Here is a 23,400-nt window from a genome sequence, read left to right as displayed (position 1 = left end):
GCAGTCACCTGAGCATATAATCTGAAAATGCCAGCATCTTACCTTTGTACTAAACACAGAAGCCAGAATATTGAAATATTAGGAACAAGATCTTCCCCACTGGTCCATTATCTACAAACTCTCAGCAGCTGAGCAAAGTCCTCAGTGTTCAACAAATAATTGCACATTTTCCCTGCTTGCATTTCTGCATTTCCATTTAGCAATCCAGGAATTGTTCCTTTCCTGCTCCCCAGCTGAGCTGGAAATGAACAGACTTTTGCTTATTTGTTTACACAGTATATAGAGTAATCCAAAATCAGCTTGTCAAAATTAGATCACGCCATTAAAAACCAGACACCTTATGCACTAAAAAAGAAAGAAGATATTAAAACAAAGTTAAATTATCAGCATAAACATCTACTGTTCTCCCCAAGACACTAGCTAAACATAATGTAAAGCTACTGTGTAAGTTTGGTCTTAGTATATTGACTTCATCTTCTTTATGGTCAGATGAATGGTAGAAGGATATTTATCATTAACTTTTACTGGGATTTTCCACACAAAACCAAGCAGCAAGTAGAAAAAAGGAAAATAAGATTTGGTCTAAAAAGGGAAGCCTACAAGGTGTCTGTGTGGACTTTATGCTGAGGGGAGAAATAAAACCTCTCATTTAGGGAAGGGAACTGGAGTGGGTGGAGTGGTTACCAACTGGCAAAAAAACCCTCCACGGCCGAGGGTTTGTATTAAGAGCAAACCAGCCGTGGCTTGATCTCTCCTGCATAAACACCACAAGCATGAATGCACATGTTTCTGTGCAGGGGGGGTGGGAATTAAAGCTTTCTTGTCAGAGTTTTCCAATCTCAACTTACTGGTGTTTATTTGAACTCTAAAATTATCAAGTAGAAAAAACGCACCGGTATTCCTCACCAGGGAAAAAAATAAAGCAGCGGTTGTTGTTCCACATCCCATGTATCTGCTTGTTGTTTCTTGATGAAAACTGATGCGAGTCGAGTTTTGGGTCAGTTTTAGCACCAGGAATTATCTCAAAACTCAGCTTTGACAAAAGCAAGCAGAAAGTTTTCTCTCAGATATAATACAACCAGGTTTTATTTAAGTTCTCTCTTTCCCCCCCCCACACTGGCAAAAGTTCAGAGGGAGTTTAAAGTTTTGTAAACATTTTAACTACCCCTCTTCCCCCTTTTATGAATTTACAAAGCAAAGGAGACAGGGAGACCAGATTTGCAACAGTTCCAAGTCTCTCCATGCTATTGGATCCAAAAACTATATACAAGTCTGCAGCAGTCTCTGTATAGTTACTGTACATGTTTGGGGGCAGGGGGAAGAGAGGGGGGTTGGGGGGTGGGAAGGTGACCCCAAAAAATTAATAAACCAAACGAAATAAAATCCAAAGCCAAACTGCTCTTGAGCAACTCGAACTGTTTTCTTTAGGCAGTGATGACAGAACAACAGATACCTTTATACAACTCCACCAAAACTGTAGCGTATCTCCCCTGGCAGGTTATAACCCTCTGGAAACAGGAGATGGGACCAGGGGGTTGAAACTAAGTGTGTTTGGCAGTTTTCATTTTCCTTCTTTTGTGGTGTGTGCATGTGGGCGGGTGGAGAAGGGAAGATGGTGTTAATCTTTTGGTGAGAGAGGAAGGTTATGATTCCATAAGTACTTAAAGATTATGGATCCCAGTGAAGGTGCGTGAAATAGTTTAAGGTGTAGAATATAAGCAGGGCCATCATTGCACATCACTTCGCCCTCCACAGTCTCTCTTCATGACAAAAGGGCATCTCTGCTCGTTAACCTAAGCACTGCTTGAAATGACAACTAGCTACGACTGTTGGGGTATATATTGGAAAGCCAGTGTTCACCCTCACCAAAGACTAAAGATCCACATGGTCAAGATCCTACCGTCTCTTAAACGAGACAAATTTGCAGGAAAAGAGCTCAAAATAAACTGGTCCTAACCCTCCGAAGGTAGCTTTTAAGGGATAAATTCAACCTGAAAGAAGAGACGCCACCCCCTTTTTTTCCCAGAGTAGAAGTCCCCACTTGTCCAGGAAGGCTGGAGTATGCCGACAGGGAACTCCACCAGCTTCAGCATCACCACCTAATGAAGACAGACTCAAGCTTTCCCTCCAGAAATAATGTGCTGAGAAGGGCTGGCAGGGGGTGTGCAACTTCAAACCAACCCAAGCTAAACTGCGCCCGCCACCGCCCCTCTCCTGCTGTTGCCAGTTCTAAGGTTAGCTTATGAATGCAACTCCTGGCTTGGGAGAGCACCTCTTGCCCTGATGGAGCGCGAAAGTCAGTATCTGTGTGGCATTTTGGTTTTGACCAACATCTGTTAACCACAAACTCTCTCTCTCTCTCTCCATGACTGCACATGTTGGATGTGGTAAAAGTAACCAGGAGAGGGAAGCAATGATTTGCAGAATCCCAATTGATTTTTTTTTTTTTTCCAGGTATGTCAGCAGAAGAAATCACAGCACAGTGAAAGCTTGCTGCCCAAATCAGCCTTGTTGTGAACGAATCCTATCTCCCACCCTCCCAGGACTCTGAACAAAGTCCACTCAACTCTAGGCTGACAGTAGGAACAATGCCTGCGCAGTCCTGGGCAGAAAGGGTTTGCTAGGGCCAGAGGAAGCAGCCTGAGATGATTGATTCTGTGATTCACTGCGAGGTGAAGAGCGCATGGTGGAGAGCACCGTGTCCAAAACGGAGAATCCATGGTTAACAGATGCAGGAAAAGCCAGTTGATTTGCACATGCTCAGTAGTCTTCCAAAGTCTCTATTTCTCCCATATTGAGCCGCTCTGATGAGGCATTCACTGAAAACCCTGTAAACCAAAAAGGACTTGTGTTAAAAATCTGGCTGTGGTACACTGTATCTGATGCAATATACCTGTTACATGTGTGTGTAAGATAAAGCAAATAATATATATCAAATAAAAAGCTGGGGGGAATTCAGTATGGCTAGAGATATAATTATCCAAACTATCTGGGATTTTTTCTTCAATAAATCAAAGATAATCAACTGTACATTTAGGTTAAGTATCACTTGGTCTTTAAAAACAGATCAGCAGAAGACTGGTTTCAACTTTCATTTCAAAGACATCCTCTGCAGAGCTATACAAGGCACACCCAGGCACAGTGGGGACGTGGCTCAGCAGCATCTTGCGAGGGAGCACGTTTGAGTCAACTGGTACTTGGAAGTGCCTGCCAATACTGTACTTACGTGGTCCAAGAGGCAGAAATACACATTTTCTGAACTCAGAATCCAAACGTGAAATCATGCTCACTTCAGGGGGTGAGCAATATGGGTTTGCCCCCCAACTTTGGAATCTAGTGGCAATTCAAGGTATTTCCAAGCTTTTTTATAATCTTTTATCTCAGGAGTACAACACGAAAATGTACGAAGTTATGCAGATGGTTCAAGATGCACCTAACCTTCTACCCAACCTTTTAACCGTAAGTGTAAAGGACATGATACACCTGAGGAAAGCGTGAGAAAAAGCAAAAACATATTCTGCAAGGAAAAAATCCAATATATCATATGCAACTTTCCTACTGAAATCCCATTTCTATGGTTGTACCAATCCCATATGGAGTATGAGAAAAAGGGAAGTTTTCCTGTGTGAGTCTACTAAACACAAACCTGACGTTTCATTGTCTCGAGTCCTAGGCAGGCTTGCTCTGCGCTAGGGAAACAAGCCGCTTTTCACAGTCATTATCTTCAACAGATAAAAAGTGCTCTGTTCAGTTTAAGAAAATTGTTCTGGCTCCCTCTCGTGGCAGTATATTACCTAAAAGGTTTTAGAATTATTTTGTTATCAAGCATACTGATGTTTAAGAAGCTGCATGTGCTACTTCTCTTACAGTTACAACTTCTTAATTGTATTTAGTGATTTCTTCTTTACATTACATGAGCAGGTTTTTAAACTATTCAACTGAAGACCCAGATCAGACTCAGTGGATTGGCACCTAGCGGTAGCTAAGGCAGGACTCCACTGAGAAGTTCAGTATACTTCAATGCAGAAATAATAGTACTGATTTTGTTGAGTACAAAAAGGGAAGATAAAAAACAAAGGTAGGGCTCTGTTAGAGCCTTAAAAAAGCAGTGACTTCCAGGGGGTTAATTCCAGGCTGCTTTACATGAATATGAGCTAAGTGGCACCGGCACAACAAATACTGGCCCAGTGCAGTGCCTCAATTTCCTTTTTATCACACACAGCACAATTATAGTACAAGAATACTGGAGTGACACATTGCATCCCACAATGCTCACTACTCATGTACTTACATGATGCCCTTGTATCCTAAAGGCCACTTTAAAAAAACCTTTCCATGCTATAGGGGCTGGTTAACTACCATCCTCACATAAAACTGAGAACATAATAAATAAATAAATAAGGACTACTAATGATGTCATAATTTACACTGCCTTCAATTGAAAACCTGTGACCACTTTATATCTCTTCCCCCCCACCCCCCCCCCCCACCCCCAAATATCTTGTCCATCTTTTCTGGTTAGGGTGGTTAGCTCACATCAAAAGGTAAGAAGGAATAAAGGCAAGCCTCAAGAAGCTGCTCCTCATGAAGAAACAGAGAATGTGCTTTTCTTAAAAGAATGAATCGGCATTAATTTACTAAAATAGGCATAGGTCAACTCAAAAGAGGATGGGCAGTTTAACCAACATCCCTGAACTACTTAAAGGTTTCTAGGTAATAACCAAGGTAATGAAGAGGCCTTCTCATGAGGGAAAGTTTGACAAATGTTTCCCATGAAACCGATACAGAATTTTTTAAATCATTAATTAATAACATTGAAACAAATTCCAAAGATGCTTCAACAGCTACCTTTTCTGATCAAAGTCAATACTCCCATTTAAGGTTAACAAGAATTGTATGCTCCACAAGGCTTTTCCCAAATTAAACATTAAGTTCTAAAAATTCAAACGGACCTAACAAGCTGGGATCTGCGCGAACCATTTTCTGTTTCTTCTTTTTCTTCCCACTCTGCACAGCCTCAAAATTGGATTGCTGGTTGTTGCTCTGATTGGTCTGAAAGACTGAATGTAGCGAACTGTGGTTCATCCCCCACACCGAATCCTAGAAAACAAAGCAATTACAAGATTATAAAGTGCAATTAAGTTTGGTTCATTTATATTGAAAACATTCAGAAAACCCAAAGCACCTTCTACATCACCTGTGGTAGCACTAGCCACTGATGCATCCATCCAACACATCTACCTCATCTTTGTAAAGCATATCCAGGATCAGCATAGTAAGACTATTTGATCTGCAGTTGGCTTCAACTGTTAGTTATAAAAGAAACTTGATTTTTCAGTAGATATTTGAAATCTTATTTATTCTCTGCATTTCACATGACCTGTAAAATCCTACTTATCCTCCTAGCCATCTAGTAAAAACACAGACTCCAGACTCAAATATAGTCTCTGTATGCCCCTAAGGACTGTAGTGAGATTCACCTGTTGCTGCTGCTGTTGCCGCTGCTGACTGGCTTTCTGTTTGGCACGGCGCTCAAGAAACTGCTTGGCAAACTCCTTGGCCTCAGGAGTATCTCCAAGATAAGCTCTGATGTAATCATGGACCTCATAGGGAGACTCCACTTCCTTCAGGAAAGAAACAAACGTGGGAACTGCAAGAAGAAGGCAGACCGTGAGGGAATGCATGTTGATATGTGAACACATACAAGCAAGGAACACAAACTCTGGACTTCTGTTTCAAATATTTGCTAGTCTGGTAGCCATGGCAAACAGCTTGCCCTTCCAAGTTCCCTACAGCAAAGCCCTATGATGCAATGCTTCATCTATTCTGCAGTTAAAGCAAGGGTAAGAAAGCCAGCTAGTGTGGTGAGAAGGAAAAACAAACTGACAATCCTAAGAGTATGTTAGCCCATCAGCTTTAAAGCTCAAATTTAATGCCAGACCCAAATGGAAAATACTCTTCTCAAAGCTGTCTTTAGTACAATCTCAGTTGTGCTTCAGCCAAAAAGATCATATGCCAGTGGCTGACCTGACCCACAAGCACCTGAAGTCCAACAGCTAGCTCACCTGCAAACCTTCTTTTTTTCCTTAGACTAACTTTGTCGCATTGAGTTTTATTTTAACAGCGAGAAGGGCAAAGCAAATCACAAGTCAGGCAGACACCAGGACAACAGGTTGCCACCTGGGCCACAAAGTACCCTGTGTAGAGTGGCAGCTCACTGTGGGTGTGTGACCCACAACAGCACCGCAGGGCCGCAGCCTCTCCTCAGACACCAGATGCAGCTAGTCCGCACGTCACAGACAAGGCCAACGAGTTACTTCTAGTATCTCCCCCCTAAAAGCACGGAAGCTGTGGCACTGTGGTTGTGTGAGGTGTGATCCTGGCTCTCAGGGCAGCACTGGTTCCCCACTCAGGTTCAAGGGTCCCACAGAACTACCGCTTTGCAGTGCTGGGGCACGAGGTTTTGCACTGGAGGCAGTAGAATGCCTGCACTGCTCCGGTACAGGAAGGTATCAGTTCGTGACCTCTGCCTAGGCATTCCTCTCTCTGCCCTCAAGGAGAATTAGTAGAAAACCCAACCAGTTTCACACCAAAAAATGTTTGGCACAGGGATATATGATAATTAAAAGTGAACTGGATCCTCCTCCGTCTGCCTGATAATGCTTCCATGACCACCAAAACTCCTCAGCAGAGCTCTGGGTGGCAGACTTTAAAACCATTTCCAATCCCCACTCATTTGCTGTAGTTAGCCCAGCAAAAACCACGGAGAAGATGATGCAGTCACAATACAGACCACTACTTAACGATGTCAGTTTGCTGACTGCATTAAAAACGTTACTTTGATGTGATTACTTTCCCTCAGAACTATCTGGTCAGGAAACAAACAAATATTGTTTCTCACCATGGATCACTTACATCCCTTCCCACCTCTTACCATCTAAGTTGTTGGCTGTGTTGAGTGCATGAAGCATCTGTTCACACCACTGAGTGAATCCATCCTGGGCTTTATTAACCCCCTGGAACAATTTTAACAGCTTCTCCTCTTCTTCCACCTTCTTGTTTTGTCTACTTGTAATACCTACAGATTTACTGAGGTAAAGAAAACACAAATGACAAATTATAAGTTACCAGACTTATCAACAGTACAGTATACAGTACACAGTACAGTGTTACAAGACTCACTAGTTTACAAGATACAAAGACTGTTTAAGAACCAACTAATTTTTTAAGTAGATGACAAATTGTGAATGGTCACCTATTGGCTATTTCTGTTGTCGAAACAGATCCTGAGCGACACAGAAAAAAGGAAAACACATGAAGATGTTGTAACTGCTAAGTGATCATCTCAGGAGCGGTAGCCTTTCTTTGCAAAAACTCCTTCCCCAATTCCTACCTTAGGCTGGCATTGCTTTTGTTTTTATTGGTCGAGTTACGAGGTCCCACTTCCTTCACTGCATCATCCCAGAAACCCATGTTTGAGTTTTTGGTATCAGCATTACTCCAGATGCTACTGACTAGGTCAGATGCCCACTGGTTGCTGGGATTAGTGTTTAGGGAGCCCCACACTGAATTCCCAATGCTGGTGTGCAGGTTAGAGTGCTGTTGAAACATAACAAAGAGATCCTGGTTATTAGCACCAGACCTGGCAGAACAGTAATGAACAGACATGGAGAACTGTCATGTATACATACTGATCAGACAGATGCCATACATACCGTAGTATTTCGGACTCTGTTCGGCTGCTGGTGCTGCTGTTGCTGCTGTTTCTGCATCTGCCTCGCCTCTTCCTGCTGTATTTCCAGCAGGGACTTGGTGGTCCCTGTTGGTTTGGTGACATTACCCCAGCCTGACAATTTTTGCTGCTGTTGCTGCTGCTGTTGCTGGAGGGCCTTCATCAGTTCACGCTGCTGACGCCTTTGCTGTTGCAAGCAAGACAAAAGCACTTGTCCATACTTACAGAAGATCACTGCTATTCAAAAGTCTAGCTGGAAAACTGGTTTTAAACTGATTTCACTCTATTCTGGAGGAGTGTGGCTGTCCTATTATTTTTTGAGCCATTACAGCTCCTCCAAAAAGGGAGCCATGAAGTAACCAGTAAATAAAAATTGTTTATTAGAATAATTTATTACAGAATACATGTGTCAAGTCATGACTGTAGCCAGCTAAGCATCTGGGGTCTCTGCTACCATCACTTGTGGGTTTGGGTTCTTTTACCCCCTTAAACTGCCCTGGTCTTGTGCATATCTGCAAATATATTGGAGTACAGATGCAAAATAATTTTACATTGCTTTGTGAACTTATTATACTCATAGGGTTGAAAGGGTATAGTTTTCCCTCCTTTCAGACACTTGTATTAAGAAGCCATAAAACTTTCCAACAAGGACTTACTGAACCTATGCCTGAAAGACAGGACTCTACCTGAATTACACTATTTCAAAAAAACATTCATCCTCACCATTCCAGCTAAGCAGTCATACAGCTAAGCCCACTCTAACAAGTTACAGCCCATTACTGTTCATATTTACCTCTTCTCGAAGCTGTCGTTCTCGTTCTTCTTCTAACTTTTGGATTTCTGCCAATGACAGTGTGGTCTGGGATTGGCAAGCGCCTGAATTGGACTGCTGACCCCATGTTGAAGATGAAGGGAGCTGGGCCAAAAAACACATCATTAGGAAATTTAAAAATGTTTTAGAGAATGTTGCTGAAGCGTAATAATGAAAACTCAATATAAGCCTACAGCACAGAAAGACAGCCTTTAAAGTTTAATGAAACACTGGGAAGTATAAAATAGTATAATTAAGTACAAAAAAGTATGAAGTACAAACTGTATGTTTCCTTGAATTGCCCTCTTACATATGTGTTAGAGACACAGTGTAACAGAAATAATGTAACACTTTGCTGCATGAAAAATAACAGTTTTGATTTCAAAGACTTTAGGAACTCCAAGCTTTAGAAACTTTGCACTGGCCCTTGCTTATCACAACAGAACAAACATCTGCAAACTCATCTGCAAATTCCTTTCCAGTATGCTTCTATCAACTGAACCTTCTTCATTTTGTAACTTGTCTTTCTCTTGTTTCTCCCATCACTTTCACAGACAACTCTTTACAATCTTTCCTCTCCAGATAGTTCACTCGTCCCTGCTCTGTTCAAGCTAGCCTAGACAACTCTGAACCAGCTGTGGTTCTGCTTACTATGCTGAACTGAGGGAGGAAGTTAAACCCTAGGAACACGTTACCTTCATTTGTGCAAGTTGCTGCTGTTGCTGCTGTTGTTGCAGCCGTCGTAAAGCCTCCTGCTGCTGCTGCCTCTGTCTCATTATTTCTTTCTGGCGCTGGAGTTCCAGCTCCTTGCGCTTTCGTTCTTCCTCTTCAAGCCGCTGTCTGGCTGCCTCTTCTTCCATGCGTAGCCGACTTTCTTCAAGTCGCCGCTGAGCTTCCTCCTCTTCACGTGCCCACTTGGCAGCCTCCTCTTCCTTCCCAGGACATAAAGAGGAATAAAGTAAGTAGACTTAGAAAATCTAAATAACTCTCCTCTGTGGTAATGATGTTCTGATAGAACAGACAGGCCTGTACAGACGTTCTGACAGGCCTTTACATCTGCAATCTGTGCTAGTTAGCTTCTTCATTTACCTTAACATTTCCCAGGCAAGAAAGCCTATAATCCCTAAAAGCAGAACTTTCCCATTGCTCCACCCAAGGAACTTGGAAGAGAATGACATCTCCCTAGTTCAGACTAGCTAATTTCATACCACTTTCCTTCTAGGAGTTACACACCTTTCGGTCTGAGCTTCTATCTACTTAAACTAGAGTCAAGTACTGCTAATCTTGACAGGACTGAAACCTGACATGAATAAAGGCAGAAGAAGTTTTGACGTGAAATAAGAAAACCGGTGACAGTGACATTTACTGTTGTTACTCAACACTAGAGCTGCAAAGGAAAAGATGCTTCTGCTAACAAAGGAGATGACTGTATAGTGGGACAGAAATGGTGATGAATATCTTGTAAGGAAGGGCCCTGAAAATAATTTTAAAATAATAACTGGCAATTCTGAAATGGACCTGGAATTTAATGTGAAGCCGATCATGTTTCAAGATCAGCTTGATTAAGGGACTGTAACAGTATCAATTAGGAGGCTGGAAGCAGAAGTTCTACAATATAGACTTCTAAAGCTGACCCCAAGGCAAAAAAACCTGCTAACAATAAGACAAGAAAAGGGAAGAGAAAAGCAGAAACTTTGACAGTGGGTATAATCTTGGCAAAGTACAGTAACACTGGCAAAACTCATCATCTCAGATGATGTTAAAGATAACAATTCTATAATAAAGGATCAGAAGGTGACAATTCAAAACAAATTATTATTCTGGTACTGTACTCTGCCTTTCTCTTGAAGAAAGGAGTAGAAATACCATCCCTAAGCCATTCCTAAAGCTCAAACATGAAGGAAAACACTCATTCAACACAAATCTCTCTTCCGAAGGGCAGATCAGATTCTGATTATTTTGTCTGAAATGAGGATACAGGTAAACAACTTATTTTTCATTCAATACTGTCTACAAGCTTTGCTTTCCTCCACCAAAACCAATGGGGTTGGTGCTCAGGCACAGATGCAAGTTTCAAAGCTTGATCATTCTCACAGCCTCCATAATTAAATATAATAGGTCCCTTTTGCCATTTTTCACCTGTTTACGAATTAACTCCTCTCGCTGCCGTCTTTCCTCCTCTTCTCTTCTTCTCTCTTCTAATCTCCTAAGTGCTTCCTCCTGTTGTTGCCGCTCCTCTTCCTCCCGCTGCCGCCTTAGTGCAATTTCCTGCTCTCGTTGTCGCCTCAGGGCTTCCTCCTGGAGTTGGGAACAAAATGTCAATCTGTAAATGCCATTTATTGATGAACGGCATCAGAACACAGATTACAACATGGTCTGGCCAGATAAATGGCCTCAAGAAAAACTCCTTAGCTCCAAGCTAAGCACTACCAAAACAACTATATTAAACACTAGACCCACACGTTAACAAGTTTTTTGATGCAATGTGCATCTCGTACATAAATGATTTTTATGAAAAAAGACAGGAAATTGCCTATGTTTGGTTTTAAAAAGAATGATGTTGAGAATGAAAACAAAGGGTGAGACTTCTCTTTCCAATATATACTAACTGTATTTTAACATATATGTATGTTTTAATGTGTGGGTATCATCAATTCCTTTTTTTGTGTGTGTGTGAGCTATTAGTTGGAAGCTTTTCCTACTTACAGGAGTTTCTAAACAGTGTCTTCTCAAGTGCACTACAAAACTCAAACCACATCTCCAAACACCAGAAATAAGCTGAAGAAACCCAGTGCACTTAAGGACACTGTAACCTTTGGAAGCCTCAGAGATGTGGAACTCTGTGAAAGGGCTTTGACTGGGCTATTCCTATACTATTTAAATGTTGTGGGCAACAAAAGGTCTCTCGAGGACTTTGATTTTGGGCTATCCCTAATTTAAACAGCTTCCATAAATTATGGTTTGCTTTCCAAGTAGTGAAATTATTTACTTAAAAATAAAACATCAGCACCCTTTCCTACTGCTCTGAAGATCAACATAAACAGAAATTTCTCCATTCTGCTACTTGCTTTTTGGAGGAATAGGGCACAAGCAACCTCTGCCCAGTTTCCTGTGTGCTGTTAAACAGGAGCACATATGTGCAACTCTTCCCCCTGTTCTGGACTTTCCCTTGCATAAAATAGCCTTGGGTTCTGCTGCCTTTTCTGATCTCTGAAGTCCAGCGACTGTGTTAAGGCCATCCTGCTTTTCATTCTTTCTATTCTTCTCTCCCCTGACTTATCCTACCAGCTCAAGCTGAAGATCCTACTTTTTGGACAAGAACTTGTTTAAGCTTGTTCAAAAGGAAAATGTATTTATAAAATCGGTACTGTGCAATTGTACTCTTACAAGTTTTTTTACAAGCAATACATTATTCACAGGATGAAGGGCGACTAATTGTGCAGAATGGATATAAATTTTGAATTCTGGTAAATCAAGGAAGTTAATTCTGAAATCTAAGAGACCATTTTATTAAATCTGATACCAAACCTTCATATACACACAGCATGAACTGCAATATAGTTCACTGAACAACTGGACCAGGTTCCTCTCTGACTTCAGATGTCTATAATGTAACTGTCAGTAGACAGAGTATGTTTTGTAGGCAATCCTATGGACTGAAGAGCTGCTAGATGCAAGCCAAGAAGTAATTTGTATTCCTGTATATCACTTAAGTGGTTTAGTGCTAAATGTAAGTGCAGTTAAGTGTTTCTTCCACTAGCTAGACATGAAACAGTAGCTTGTGAATCATTTTCTCATTAATCAAGTCCTTGATTTGTCATATTCACAAAAGCTTCAAGCACAACACACAACACCTAGACCATTTTTGAAACTTGGGCTGTAGCTGTATTAATTGGACACATGCAGTCAAGTCACAGTAATCAAGTGTCCCCAATACAAGTGCTGAAAAATTTCTGCTTGTTGTTCCTTTTACTAAAAAAGTCAACTGAGGAGGTTGGAGGTGTGCCAGTCTGCTTGGTTTGACTAGAGACCACACACCAGGATCTCAGCTCAGGATGCCTAGTTGCCAGCCAGGCCAGGGGATGGTCAGCACTAGTCACTGACAGCACATGCCGTACCTGAGAGAGATGCAGAGTCACCAAGTCCTCCTACACAGCAGCAGTTCACTGGCACCTCTGCCCTACTTTCCCTTTGGGAAATGAGGCTAGAAATTGCCATTAATAAAGCTGTAGGAATCTCCTCCTTGCTCAGGCATGCCAGGAGAGACACTGCTGAATGACAGCCGTTTTAAAAAAAACACGCTTCTCTCCTCTAGAGTACTGAAGATGAACAGTGCTGCACCCATGCGAGGGATAAAAAAAACTATCTGCAAGATTATGAAAACCTAGGAACCATGTGGCTGATGTAATTTTCCTACTCTTCAGATACAGAAGTGTCTTAATATTTACTTCTGTATCTTCAAATAATTCAATGTTTTTGTTTGAGCATGTGACCAAAAACATTCAAAGCTCTCCAGATTTCTGCCACTGACTTGTATGGGAAACAGACTCATTCCTTTGGCTCTTACTGTTCCCATATTCATGGCTTCCTGCTCCGAAAGAATCCCAATATTCTTTAGCATCTTTTCTAATAATTGTTTTCAAGCACAAGTAACTTGCTGTACAGACAAGTTATTTCAGATCTTTTAATATATCTGTAGTATTGCAGAAAATCATTAAGTAGCAATCCCCATTTCAATAGACTCTGGATTCTTAAGTATTATAGAATTTTTTGCAGTTAGTAACACTTGCAATTCTGCTTGTCTCTGTTACTAGGGCTTACAAATCTTTTTGTTTTGTGGATCTCATCTTTGAGCCAGGTACTTTAAAGGGAGAAAACAATTATTAGCTAATTATTAAGCCTCATATTTTGTTCCTGAAAGTGATCAATCATTACAAAATAGAAGATATCAGACCAGAAACAAAAGAAGAAATACAGGAGCTACACAAGCTGGGCATTACTGTTTGCAATTCTACAGTGCAAGAAATTGATGAAAACTATGAACAGAACTGGATTCAACATTCGGTATGACATTTCATCCTAGAGAATTTAATTTCTATTAGTTATTTTTTTTATTTAGAATTCACCATCAACAGCATATTTACTAACCTTATATACTAGTCTTTTATGCAGTATTACATCAAAAGCCTTCCTGAAGTCCAGGCAGATTAAGTCTACTGCTTCACCCCTCTCAGCTCTCACTGTCATCTCCTCAAAAGAAGTTAATCAAATTTGTTAAGCATCATCTCCTCTGTATAAATCCATGCTAATAAATCAGTTCATCCCTGATTCTACAATGCCTTCCAGTACAGAAGTCAGATTCAAATATTAGACCAGTTTCTTTTCTTTTAAATACAGAATACAATATTATTTTCTCTTTCCAGAGAAGTGCTTAAATTCTTTGTTACCTTTTCAAGACATTACTGCTCAGAATTAAGCATTGTGGCAATTATTCCATTTGTAATGAACTAAGATACTTGCTGTTACTGCTTTTCAACCCCATTCTGCTTCCTCCTTGTAAACAATCACTTCCCATGACATCTCAGAAAGGGAGAGTCAGATTGTTTGCTGTATAAATCCAAAGTGGACAAAAAACTTTGGAATTTAATGGACATTTCTAAGTAGTTATACACAGTAGCAAAACTGTTAGTCTGAAAAAGAACAACACAATTCTATATTTATTTGAAGCCACCATGGATGACACACATTGAGTTACCAGGTGATCAGCTAAAAAATTATTTATTAGTAAAACAGATCTAAGGCAACTTAACTCAAAAGTTAAACTTTTGAGTATATTAATGCTGCGGTAAAGCTTGAACTTGAGCATCAAAGGATGCTTTTCCACTGTATACCATAATGACTTGTTGTACATAAAGCAGATAAATTAAACCAAGGAGCCATTTATTTATAGACTTAATTATTAAAGATACCATGAAAGCTAACTACATATCATACTGCAGTCTGTTAAAACAGATCTTCAGTGACAAAACCCAACCACTGAGTGAACAGAGGTCTATGACTAACTTTACAAATAAAACTAAAGATTCTAGAGTCTTCCTCAGGAGTGTCTGATCCTTAAAACAGGAAACACGCTTTACAACTGCCTACCTAAGCACACAGAAAATAAAGGACAGAATTATTCATTACTTTCGCCTATTATTCATGTGCTACTTTACAGGTCATTTATTGACTTCTCAGTGAATAAGCTCAATGTGCTTACCCTTATCCTTCACACGCAGGGTGAAAACTTTAACTGTCTTTCCCTCCTACGACACTTAAAGAACAATTAATCTTTCTTCCATGTAGAATTCAGAAAGTAAATGTCAGAAACATCAAGCTACTAATGTCTCCATTTTGTATTCTTGTAAGATTAAGAACATACCACAACTACAATCATTCTCCTACTGCAACACAGATCACACAATTCATTTTAACAAATCTGCTTGTCCAGACTATGTCCTTTCCCAAATATCAACTCAAGAAAATAAAGCTGACAGACTCTATGACACAACCCAGATAATCACTTATTCAAAAAATTATTTACCAAGTTAAAAAAACAACAAGGAAAAAATAAGCTAAATGTTACATCACTTTTTTTCCACTACAGTCCTCTATATTTCATTCATTTGAAACAGCTGCTCAAGCTCCAGTCTACTCCAGAACATACCCTTATCAAAACACTGGACTGCACATATGGTGAATAAAGATTAAACATACCATAACTGGGCAACTAACTAACGTCTAATATTGACACTAAGAAGTTGGAAGGGAATCTTCCACATGAAATAAAGCCTCCTGGCTCACAAACAGGAACCTATCTCAAAGTGAACCACCAATGCCCACTTCTCAGCTTGCAATTTGGGCTCTTAAGTCTTAAAATCAAGAACAGAAATATCATTTCATATACTCACATGAAAAAATTAGAACTGTCTTCATACACACCTACCAAAGATTAATCAGACCCCACAGGATTCTTAAAGTGAGTTTTATAAAGTATTAAAATTAATTAGAGATTAACTACATTGAGGAAACTCACTTGCTTCCTGCGGGCCAGTTCTTCTTCTTCCCGTCGTTTCCTCTCATCTTCCTGCTGTCTCCTAAGTAGCTCTTCTTGTTGCCTCCGAAGCTCCTCCTGCCTTTTCCTCTCCTCTTCCTCTCGTTTGGCCCTCATTTCCACTTCTCTCCTCTCTTGCTCTAGCTACAATTCACATAAAACTATACTCAGATGCAGGTAACGTATTCCTACACCATTTCTTAGGGCAACTCTGCTGAGATTATACTAACAACGTAACAGATGAAGCCTCTGACAGATGCTCTCCCTTAAGTGTAATTTTACCTATCAGCTGGCTGCCTACCGGGGTCAGATTCCTGAAATACTCTAGAACAATTTCTGACAGTTTCTGTTCTGTAACGAACACCAGTTCTCTAGTCAGTCTTTCTACATCTGCTCCTTAAAATAACCTCTGACTTTAGAAGCTAGTAGCGAGTTGCTCTGCAGACACCATAAAATAATCAGTTTCAGGAGATGTACAGAATCATACAGGTTCAAACTTACAAAAATAATTTAATATTAGAGTGTCAAACAACCCCAACAAATAGGACTTACAATTTCCTGAACCAATTCTGGTGAAAAGATGCAAGGATTAAGAGAACAACTACCTGCTCCTACTCAGGGTTTGGCATGACGGCTCATGATGATCCCATTTTAGAAGAGGCGGCTAGCAAAGAGTTTTTTAATCACAAGTGTAAAACACACAACCACTGCTTTGGAGGTCAGTAGTACCTTCACAGAAATAGTTTCCTAACAGCAGTCCACAAGGATTTCATAACTGGTTTCTATAACCCCTATTCTCTTTATGGTGTTTTTCACAAAAATCTAATCAAAATGCTTCAGAGTGGCCTGAAGATTGAAGAGCTAATAAGTCTTCCATTGGCTCAAGAAACACAGTTACATTGCAGAACAGCAATCCCAACTTCTTACAGTACAAAACAGTTTCTGACCTTTGCAGCTTTGGCCTTCTCGAGCTGCTGAAGTTGTTCTAGAGCTGGTCCCTGAGCTGCAGTATCAATGGGGAGATCCCAGACACTGCTTCCTTCCCAGACTAGACAGTGAAGAAAACAAACATTGACAAGCAAAAATAAGCACATCAACAAAACACAACTGAAGGGGGAAAACCTTGTGTATGCTGTTACTATGTTTTATGAATTAAAAACATAACACATTATTCTTAGTCAGTAGAGGGCCACCTTATCTTCCTGTAGAACAAGGCTTGTCCATTACTGAAGCAAGGCTGGGTTCCCACAAAATTCTATGCAAGAACCAGGTATTCAAACTCCTCCCATCAGAACAGAATGCATTTATAATATAACATTCAACCCCTCTGAATCGAGACATCCCATAACCATTGGAAAAATTACCATGTTCTTCACAGCTCTCAAATGGAATTTAAACTGCAAGGCAAAGTAACCTGAACCAGTTAAATACTGACGCAGAAATAATTTCCCCTGGTGTCAAAAAGGGAGCGATCATCTCAAAGATGCTGGCTCTTAAGCCATGAACTTTTCTCAACAGATCTGACACGTGCTAAGCATCTTACCTGTAGGTTGTGAAGCTGACTGAAGTTCCCATATTGAGCCAGTGTCCGGCACTGACACAGACCTTGTAACAGGTGGCATCATGTTCTGTTCAGATATTCTGTAATACCAACAGGAAGAGTCAACATGCCACTTCCAGGGAGAGGAGTGCTCTGAACACGCATGAGATTCAGTAACTTGTAACATACTCCTTTCCTTCTACACCTCTATTTAAAACAAAAATATGATGTGGACAACGCTAGTTGCTTGCAGAGTTCTCGCTCATCTCATCCCTGCTGCCAAATCAAGGGCTAAGCCAGCTACTGCTACCATTTTGCATTTGCTAGTTTGAGGAACAAGCATCTAGTACTGCAGAACTCAACTGGAAAAGCCATTCTGTTACCAGCACAACAGATTTGCCAAAAAGGTATGATTTCAACTACAGGATTTTCTCTCATTTTCATAAATATTGTCTGAGGTAAAGGCTACCTATCCAAAGAAGCACTCAACTTCCCGCAACTGTTACATATTCACACAATTTTAAAAACATGTAATGCTCAAATATGAGCAAACGAATAGGACAGACCACCGACAAGATTCAATTATCATTATATGCAAGTTGGAGTAGAGGAAGAATGGTATTCAGTTCAAGTCTGGGCTAACTCACCTCATCTTCAGGGCCTGGAACTGTTGCAAGAGAATAGCGAGCTGCTGCTGCTGCTGGGATGAGAGGGCTGCCTTTTGCTGCTGAGCCAGCACCTGTGCGTATTGTTGTCTTCAAAAGAAAAGCAGAGAATCACTGGTATTTGTTCACTTGCTTAAGGTCCAAGTTGCAGAAGCTGCACATATATTCGTCCTCCAGGACTAATGCCCACTGGCCTATATAAAGTACATGCTAAGTACTAGAGGAAACCACAGAATGGGGCCTTGGAAAGAAAGAATACAACACATCGGCCCACATGAGCAGAGCCAAATTTCTCCTCACCCTCAACTATGTCAACTGGTTATTGCTGTCCAATGTGTCTCTTGTAAGTTGTGCAACACTACTTCCCTTTTCCTATAATGACATACAGATTGCTCAAATTAATCTGGCTTAGATGACTGCCCACCTACACAAATCTATCCCTGCCCCAGTATGCCAAGACATCCCCTAGTACAGGGGCAGGCTCTTCCCTTATCAAATCATAAGTCGACAACTGGTATTCAGAAAGCATAATCATGACACACGATTTCAGGATCCCTATCTGATTGCTTTCTTTTCTCCAGACTCCTGCAAAACAAGTTGTTCAGTTCTGGCTGGTTCCTAACAACTGACAACTTTGGCAAAATGGATGACAAACTCCTTTCTCCAGCAGTTAGTCTTCCACTGATCTTCAAAAAGCTGAGTAAGCAGCCTAAAAACAAGTTCTGCTTTCTCCATCTCCACTTCAAAACATGTGTAGCCGTCTCCTGACTCCAAACCATCCAAAGTGCATTACATGGATAGCTGGGATTCAGTTTGACCCTAACGTTTATACATATAACAGGTCTCACCAAAGTAGCCATGCCTGACACCCAAACTGACTCTGAGAAGTGTGCCTGAAGTAGCCACACTCTTTCTGAATCCTGCAGACTACTGAGCCTCTGGTGTCTGTGGAAACAGGCTACTGCTGTTGGAGGTGAAGCACTCCCAGCCCCATTGCCCAAGGAAACAATGACAAGAAACTGAACCCAGATGATAAAAATGCAGAGCAGAAAACAGGCACTGAAGATCTCTGGGACTGGCAGTCTTACTGTATTAAAAGATGCTGATACTGGAGGTGCTGCATTTGGATCAGGGCCAGCTCTTGTTGTCTAGTCAGCCGCTCTTGGTCCAGCTCGCCCTATGTTTAGGAATAAAATATTCTTTTTTAATAACTTATATAGCAACAGTAGTATACTGGCAAATACAAGCAATGTAAAAAGTGGCATTCTGAACTGAAAAGACAAAGGAAATAGAAAAATACCTAGACAGAGATCAACATTTACAAAGCCTGTAGTATGGTGACTGTGAAGTACACAGCACTCATGTATCACAGGACCGAGCCCTCCAGCCACAGGTATGGCAAAACACGCATTTTTAAATTGAGGCTGTTTTCTTCTCTTAAAAAGGTAATTTAACAGAGTTCAACTTTGGTGCTTGGAACACCTTCAATTCCAAGACAGAGCAGTTGACACGCAAATAATTCAATTTCTATTTGATACAGGACCACTTGAATACTGTAACTGTCACATAATTACCAGATGTGGAAGCGGTGCTGGACCTGGCGTGAAGGGAACCCTGCCCCACATTTTCATGATGTCTCCAAGTGGCTGGAAAGTCTCATCGCAGGCTCTCTTAACCAACAGTGACATAGTGAAGTATCCAGCCTGGAACCACTCCGCCATCTCCTGATTACTGAAAGGGCCTGAAATAACATCAACCAATACACATGGGGCAGGGAAAAGGAAGTAAGGCCAAGGTGAGCATACTGGAAATAAAGAGCACGGTGCTTGTTAAAGTAACACGGTACCTAGCATCAGGCACTCCTGTCTGTCTCACCCACTTATCTGGGCAGACAGTACATTCAGGGCTGGAGAGTCAGTGCACATCTCTAGATCCCTACAGCAGCTACAGCATCTGCCCAGATAGTCTTTAATAAAAAGTGCGTGACTGCTTTCAGCATGCATTGGAGGGAGATGAGTCAGCTCTGAGATGAAAGCCAAGCAGCCATGGTGGTGTGGAGCTTGGTCCAGCTAACACACATCCTGCCTCTCAAAGCTCACTACTTCAGGCTCAGTATCAGGTTGACAACAGTTGCAATTTCCAGTTTAGACCTCAGCACTGGCAGATAGCAGATACTGCTAAAAGCACAAGCGCTACTTTCCCCCCACATACTGCATAAGTAACTAAACAATCTCAGCCTGTTTCTCGCCTTCAAATTGGAGGTATCTGTATGTTTTACAGATCCACCTCTCAGTGGACAATTATATTTTTTTCAGATGAGGAAAGCAGTTTCTCTCTCAGAAAGCTACACTTTCTCTTCTCTTCCTGTTTCCTGAGAAAGATTTTAGTCACTCCCTTCAAAGGGGGACTCCTATACTAATTTTACATATCCAATTGGACACAAAATCAGTCTAGAAAAACAGATTACTAGAGTAAGAACCACATAAATACAAGTTTTGCAAAAACAGCTTCTGAAAAGCAAGAACATTCAGTAATTCTTGCCTTCTCTGTAAGAAGTATCTGTAGAAGGTAATTCCTCCTAGAGAATATGAAACCACAAGAGGTATCCCAAGAAAAAATTATGTGGGAGTGAATGTGACCTCCAGAAGTAAGCAAAGTAGTACTTACTCCAATAAAAAAATCTGTTAGATCATCACTGAGCAATAAACACCCAGCAGCAACTAACATACAGTTTAAAGCACACTGAGCAAATAAAAATGTTTACAGTTACCATCCTTTGAAGGGGCGAGAAGAAAACCCTGAAGATGTGTAATACCTGCAGACAAGAGACTGGCACTGATCCCACATATAACATTCCCCCAAATCCTATCTAGAGTTCACAGCTGAGGAAGTCATTCCACTAAACAGCGTTAGCAACTACTACTTAGTGAAGTACAGCAAGTAAGGAACTTGCTGCTTAATTGCATTTTTGGGAGGCAGCTAAGCAGCTGCTAAAACAGAGCCCTGAGATCTCCAGAACAGAAGTACTTTCTGAAAGTGAAGATGCAAGTGTCTATACGAAAGACATGTTCCAACTTTCACTGCAAAAATATTGAGATTTTTTTAAGCGAAAACTGCAAGCATGGAACAGTTGGTATTATATGAACTAATAATGAACTGGCTGCAAGTACAATTTAAATTGAGATCATGAGCAAGCAGTGGCTTGTGAAAACTTTTCTCTTTGCTCTAGATTCTAAACAAATTATCCTTCCCTCAATACTCAATTTTTTCAGGCTGAGAATAGAAAACCAATTTCAATGTTTCTCATGGATTCTTCAACCAGCAACTGAATGGTCACGTTCTTGTCTTGTTTCCGCTATTACCTGGAAATCTCAGTAACTACTGGTGTGAAAGCCAGGTTTTCCTCTAACCTCAATTTACAGAAACACGAAGTGATGGCAAGCCTTCGCCACAATAAAGCATAATTCTGGATATTAGGAATGCTGAGCTGATGGGGGCAGTGATGGGTAGAAGTTCTATTTTCAAAACCTAATTCTAGAGTGGTAAATTCCCTGTACTGCTTTTGTAAAAACAAGCATCAGTATCTGTTGGTGGTAATTTTGTGAAGAACTTAACAGTTCTGTGAAACAGAAGAGGAAGTGTAAAGGGCACAGACCTACCCTGAATTTCTCCTTGTGGATCTTTGTAGTACCACTTCTGCATGGCTTCATGGAACAATGGCATAGAGGAACCCTTTGCTCTGTGCTCTTGAATTTTTGCTGCTAGCCTTTCATCATCAAGGGCACTGTCCTGCAGGTATGCCACCATTTTTTCTGCTTGCTGCAGGAGACATCAAAACCAGCAAGGAATACAAGTGTTAGATGTGTGCTTATAGATTTGAAAATGAGTGTGCCAGATACAACCACCTTGTACTACCTAGTGCTCACGAGTGTACCAGGAATTACAAGCAATGGAAATAAAACAGGTATGGGAGCAGTAGCATAAAAAATGCTCTATATCCCAGCAGACACTAAACTCATGAACACCGTTTGCACTTCATTTATAGTTTTTCAATGTTTAGGTTTTTTTAAACATATTGGGCATACTGTTTTATTGTTTCAAGGCACATGTAAGACTACTTGACAGTGGTCATAAATACTAGGGTCTCTAGCTCTTTAACACTGGGTACCCTTATTCAGAAAAATACTACATAGGCTTGAATTATTCTCAAAAAAAACAATGGAGGAAAGAAAACTAGCTTTCAGTATACATTGTAGAGCGTAAAGTTTCAGTTGCATTTCTGTTTTTATGAGCTTCAAATATTTTTTGCATTCCACATCCCTCCAGTCTCACGATTGTCAACAACAAAGGAATTGGAGAAATTTTACCTGCTCTAGGTGTTTGAGGCCCTCTTCATCATCTGGGTCAGTGGGAATGTTGCCCATGCCTGGAGCAGCTGTGACAGGTGTCTGAACTGGCCGCAGAGCAGGATTTGAATTTGAAACAGGAGGAGAAAGATGAGAAGGAGAAGCTGTGTCTGCAGAAATCTGTGGCAAAGGTTGAGCAACAGAAGCCAAATCTAAAGAAAAATGTTAAAATTAGTTCATTATCTTTAACATTAATTAAAATTAATTTTAAAGAACTTACTGTGGAAAACATTCAACACCAAAATTAGCAGCAAAGCAAAAGTATTTTCAGATCTTCCTGTATGTATCACTGCACACTGGTACTGTTTACTGCCCAGGCACCCAACCTAACTTCAAGGAACAAATAGTGTAGTTCTAGCAGTGCAGAACTCAGCACATTTCAGTATATCCTGCTCCCCAGCCATGTACATTTGTCCAGACTGATCTGCTCTCCCACAATGAGGCATATCCACAACTAGCTCCTGTTTCTCTAGACTCCATTGCTATGTGAAGTACCAGTGCACTGCAAGAATTTGAGGTGGCATATGCAACAAATCCTGTATTTATAGACCAGTTGGTGAATCCTGTCTTTTCATCACCATAATCCAGTCCTTGACTCTTAAAAGACACCAAGACTAGCCACAACAACTAATGGAAACTTACTAAATTTATCAAGTTTATTACCTTCCCCTCTGTTGGACATTTTGGCTGGCGGTGTATTCTCTGTTCGATTCTCCTTATCTTCTGTTTTTTCTGTTCTTTCTGGCAGAGACTCTTCCTTCCTTTCAAAAAGGCTCGTCTGCAGTGGGTCTGGAGGCTGGGATTTTGGTGGGGTATCTGACCTGGCAGCTGGTGAAGATGCTTGGACTGCTTCTTCCACTGCTTCTGTAACATTGCATGGTTCTACGTAACTGAATTAATGGAAATTCTACACTGCAGCATAGAACAGATGTATGAGAAGCCCTCCTTACCTGCCACTACTCTATCTGTTTTCTCCCCCTCCTTCTTGGCGGTCTTTTCATGATCTTTGGCTTCTTCGTTGTGGCTCCCTTCAGAGTCAGATCTTTCTTCCCCTTCCTCCACAGGTCGGAAGTCCATCTCCTGTTCCTCAGGGATTGGCTCCTTCTGCACCTTCTACAAAGTCAAAATAACCATCCATAATCCACCTGACATA

At 40.9% G+C, this 23,400-nt stretch overlaps 1 protein-coding gene across 1 annotated transcript in view; it reads right to left on the bottom strand.

The window, feature by feature from the left end:
- Nucleotides 1-2,688: 2,688 nt before the first annotated feature.
- GIGYF2 (GRB10 interacting GYF protein 2) overlaps nt 2,689-23,400 on the bottom strand; it is a 76,035-nt gene continuing 55,323 nt past the window's right edge. The window contains exons 10-28 of the mRNA XM_074911777.1: nt 23,198-23,360; nt 22,911-23,111; nt 22,209-22,399; nt 21,501-21,660; nt 19,416-19,582; nt 18,930-19,018; nt 17,824-17,931; nt 17,180-17,277; nt 16,584-16,684; nt 15,619-15,780; nt 10,683-10,841; nt 9,239-9,475; nt 8,526-8,648; nt 7,716-7,919; nt 7,394-7,599; nt 6,935-7,089; nt 5,481-5,650; nt 4,953-5,100; nt 2,689-2,828 (exon numbers count right to left, since the gene is read on the bottom strand). Coding sequence (XP_074767878.1) covers nt 2,761-2,828; nt 4,953-5,100; nt 5,481-5,650; nt 6,935-7,089; nt 7,394-7,599; nt 7,716-7,919; nt 8,526-8,648; nt 9,239-9,475; nt 10,683-10,841; nt 15,619-15,780; nt 16,584-16,684; nt 17,180-17,277; nt 17,824-17,931; nt 18,930-19,018; nt 19,416-19,582; nt 21,501-21,660; nt 22,209-22,399; nt 22,911-23,111; nt 23,198-23,360 — 2,910 coding nt within the window. The 3' untranslated portion in view covers nt 2,689-2,760. The remainder of the gene's footprint in view (nt 2,829-4,952; nt 5,101-5,480; nt 5,651-6,934; nt 7,090-7,393; nt 7,600-7,715; nt 7,920-8,525; nt 8,649-9,238; nt 9,476-10,682; nt 10,842-15,618; nt 15,781-16,583; nt 16,685-17,179; nt 17,278-17,823; nt 17,932-18,929; nt 19,019-19,415; nt 19,583-21,500; nt 21,661-22,208; nt 22,400-22,910; nt 23,112-23,197; nt 23,361-23,400) is intronic.

The sequence above is a fragment of the Athene noctua genome, chromosome 8 (genome assembly GCF_965140245.1).
Source record: "Athene noctua chromosome 8, bAthNoc1.hap1.1, whole genome shotgun sequence".
Lineage (NCBI taxonomy): Eukaryota > Metazoa > Chordata > Aves > Strigiformes > Strigidae > Athene > Athene noctua.
Note: the sequence above shows the minus strand (reverse complement) of the source record. Positions and strands in the feature narration are given on the sequence as shown.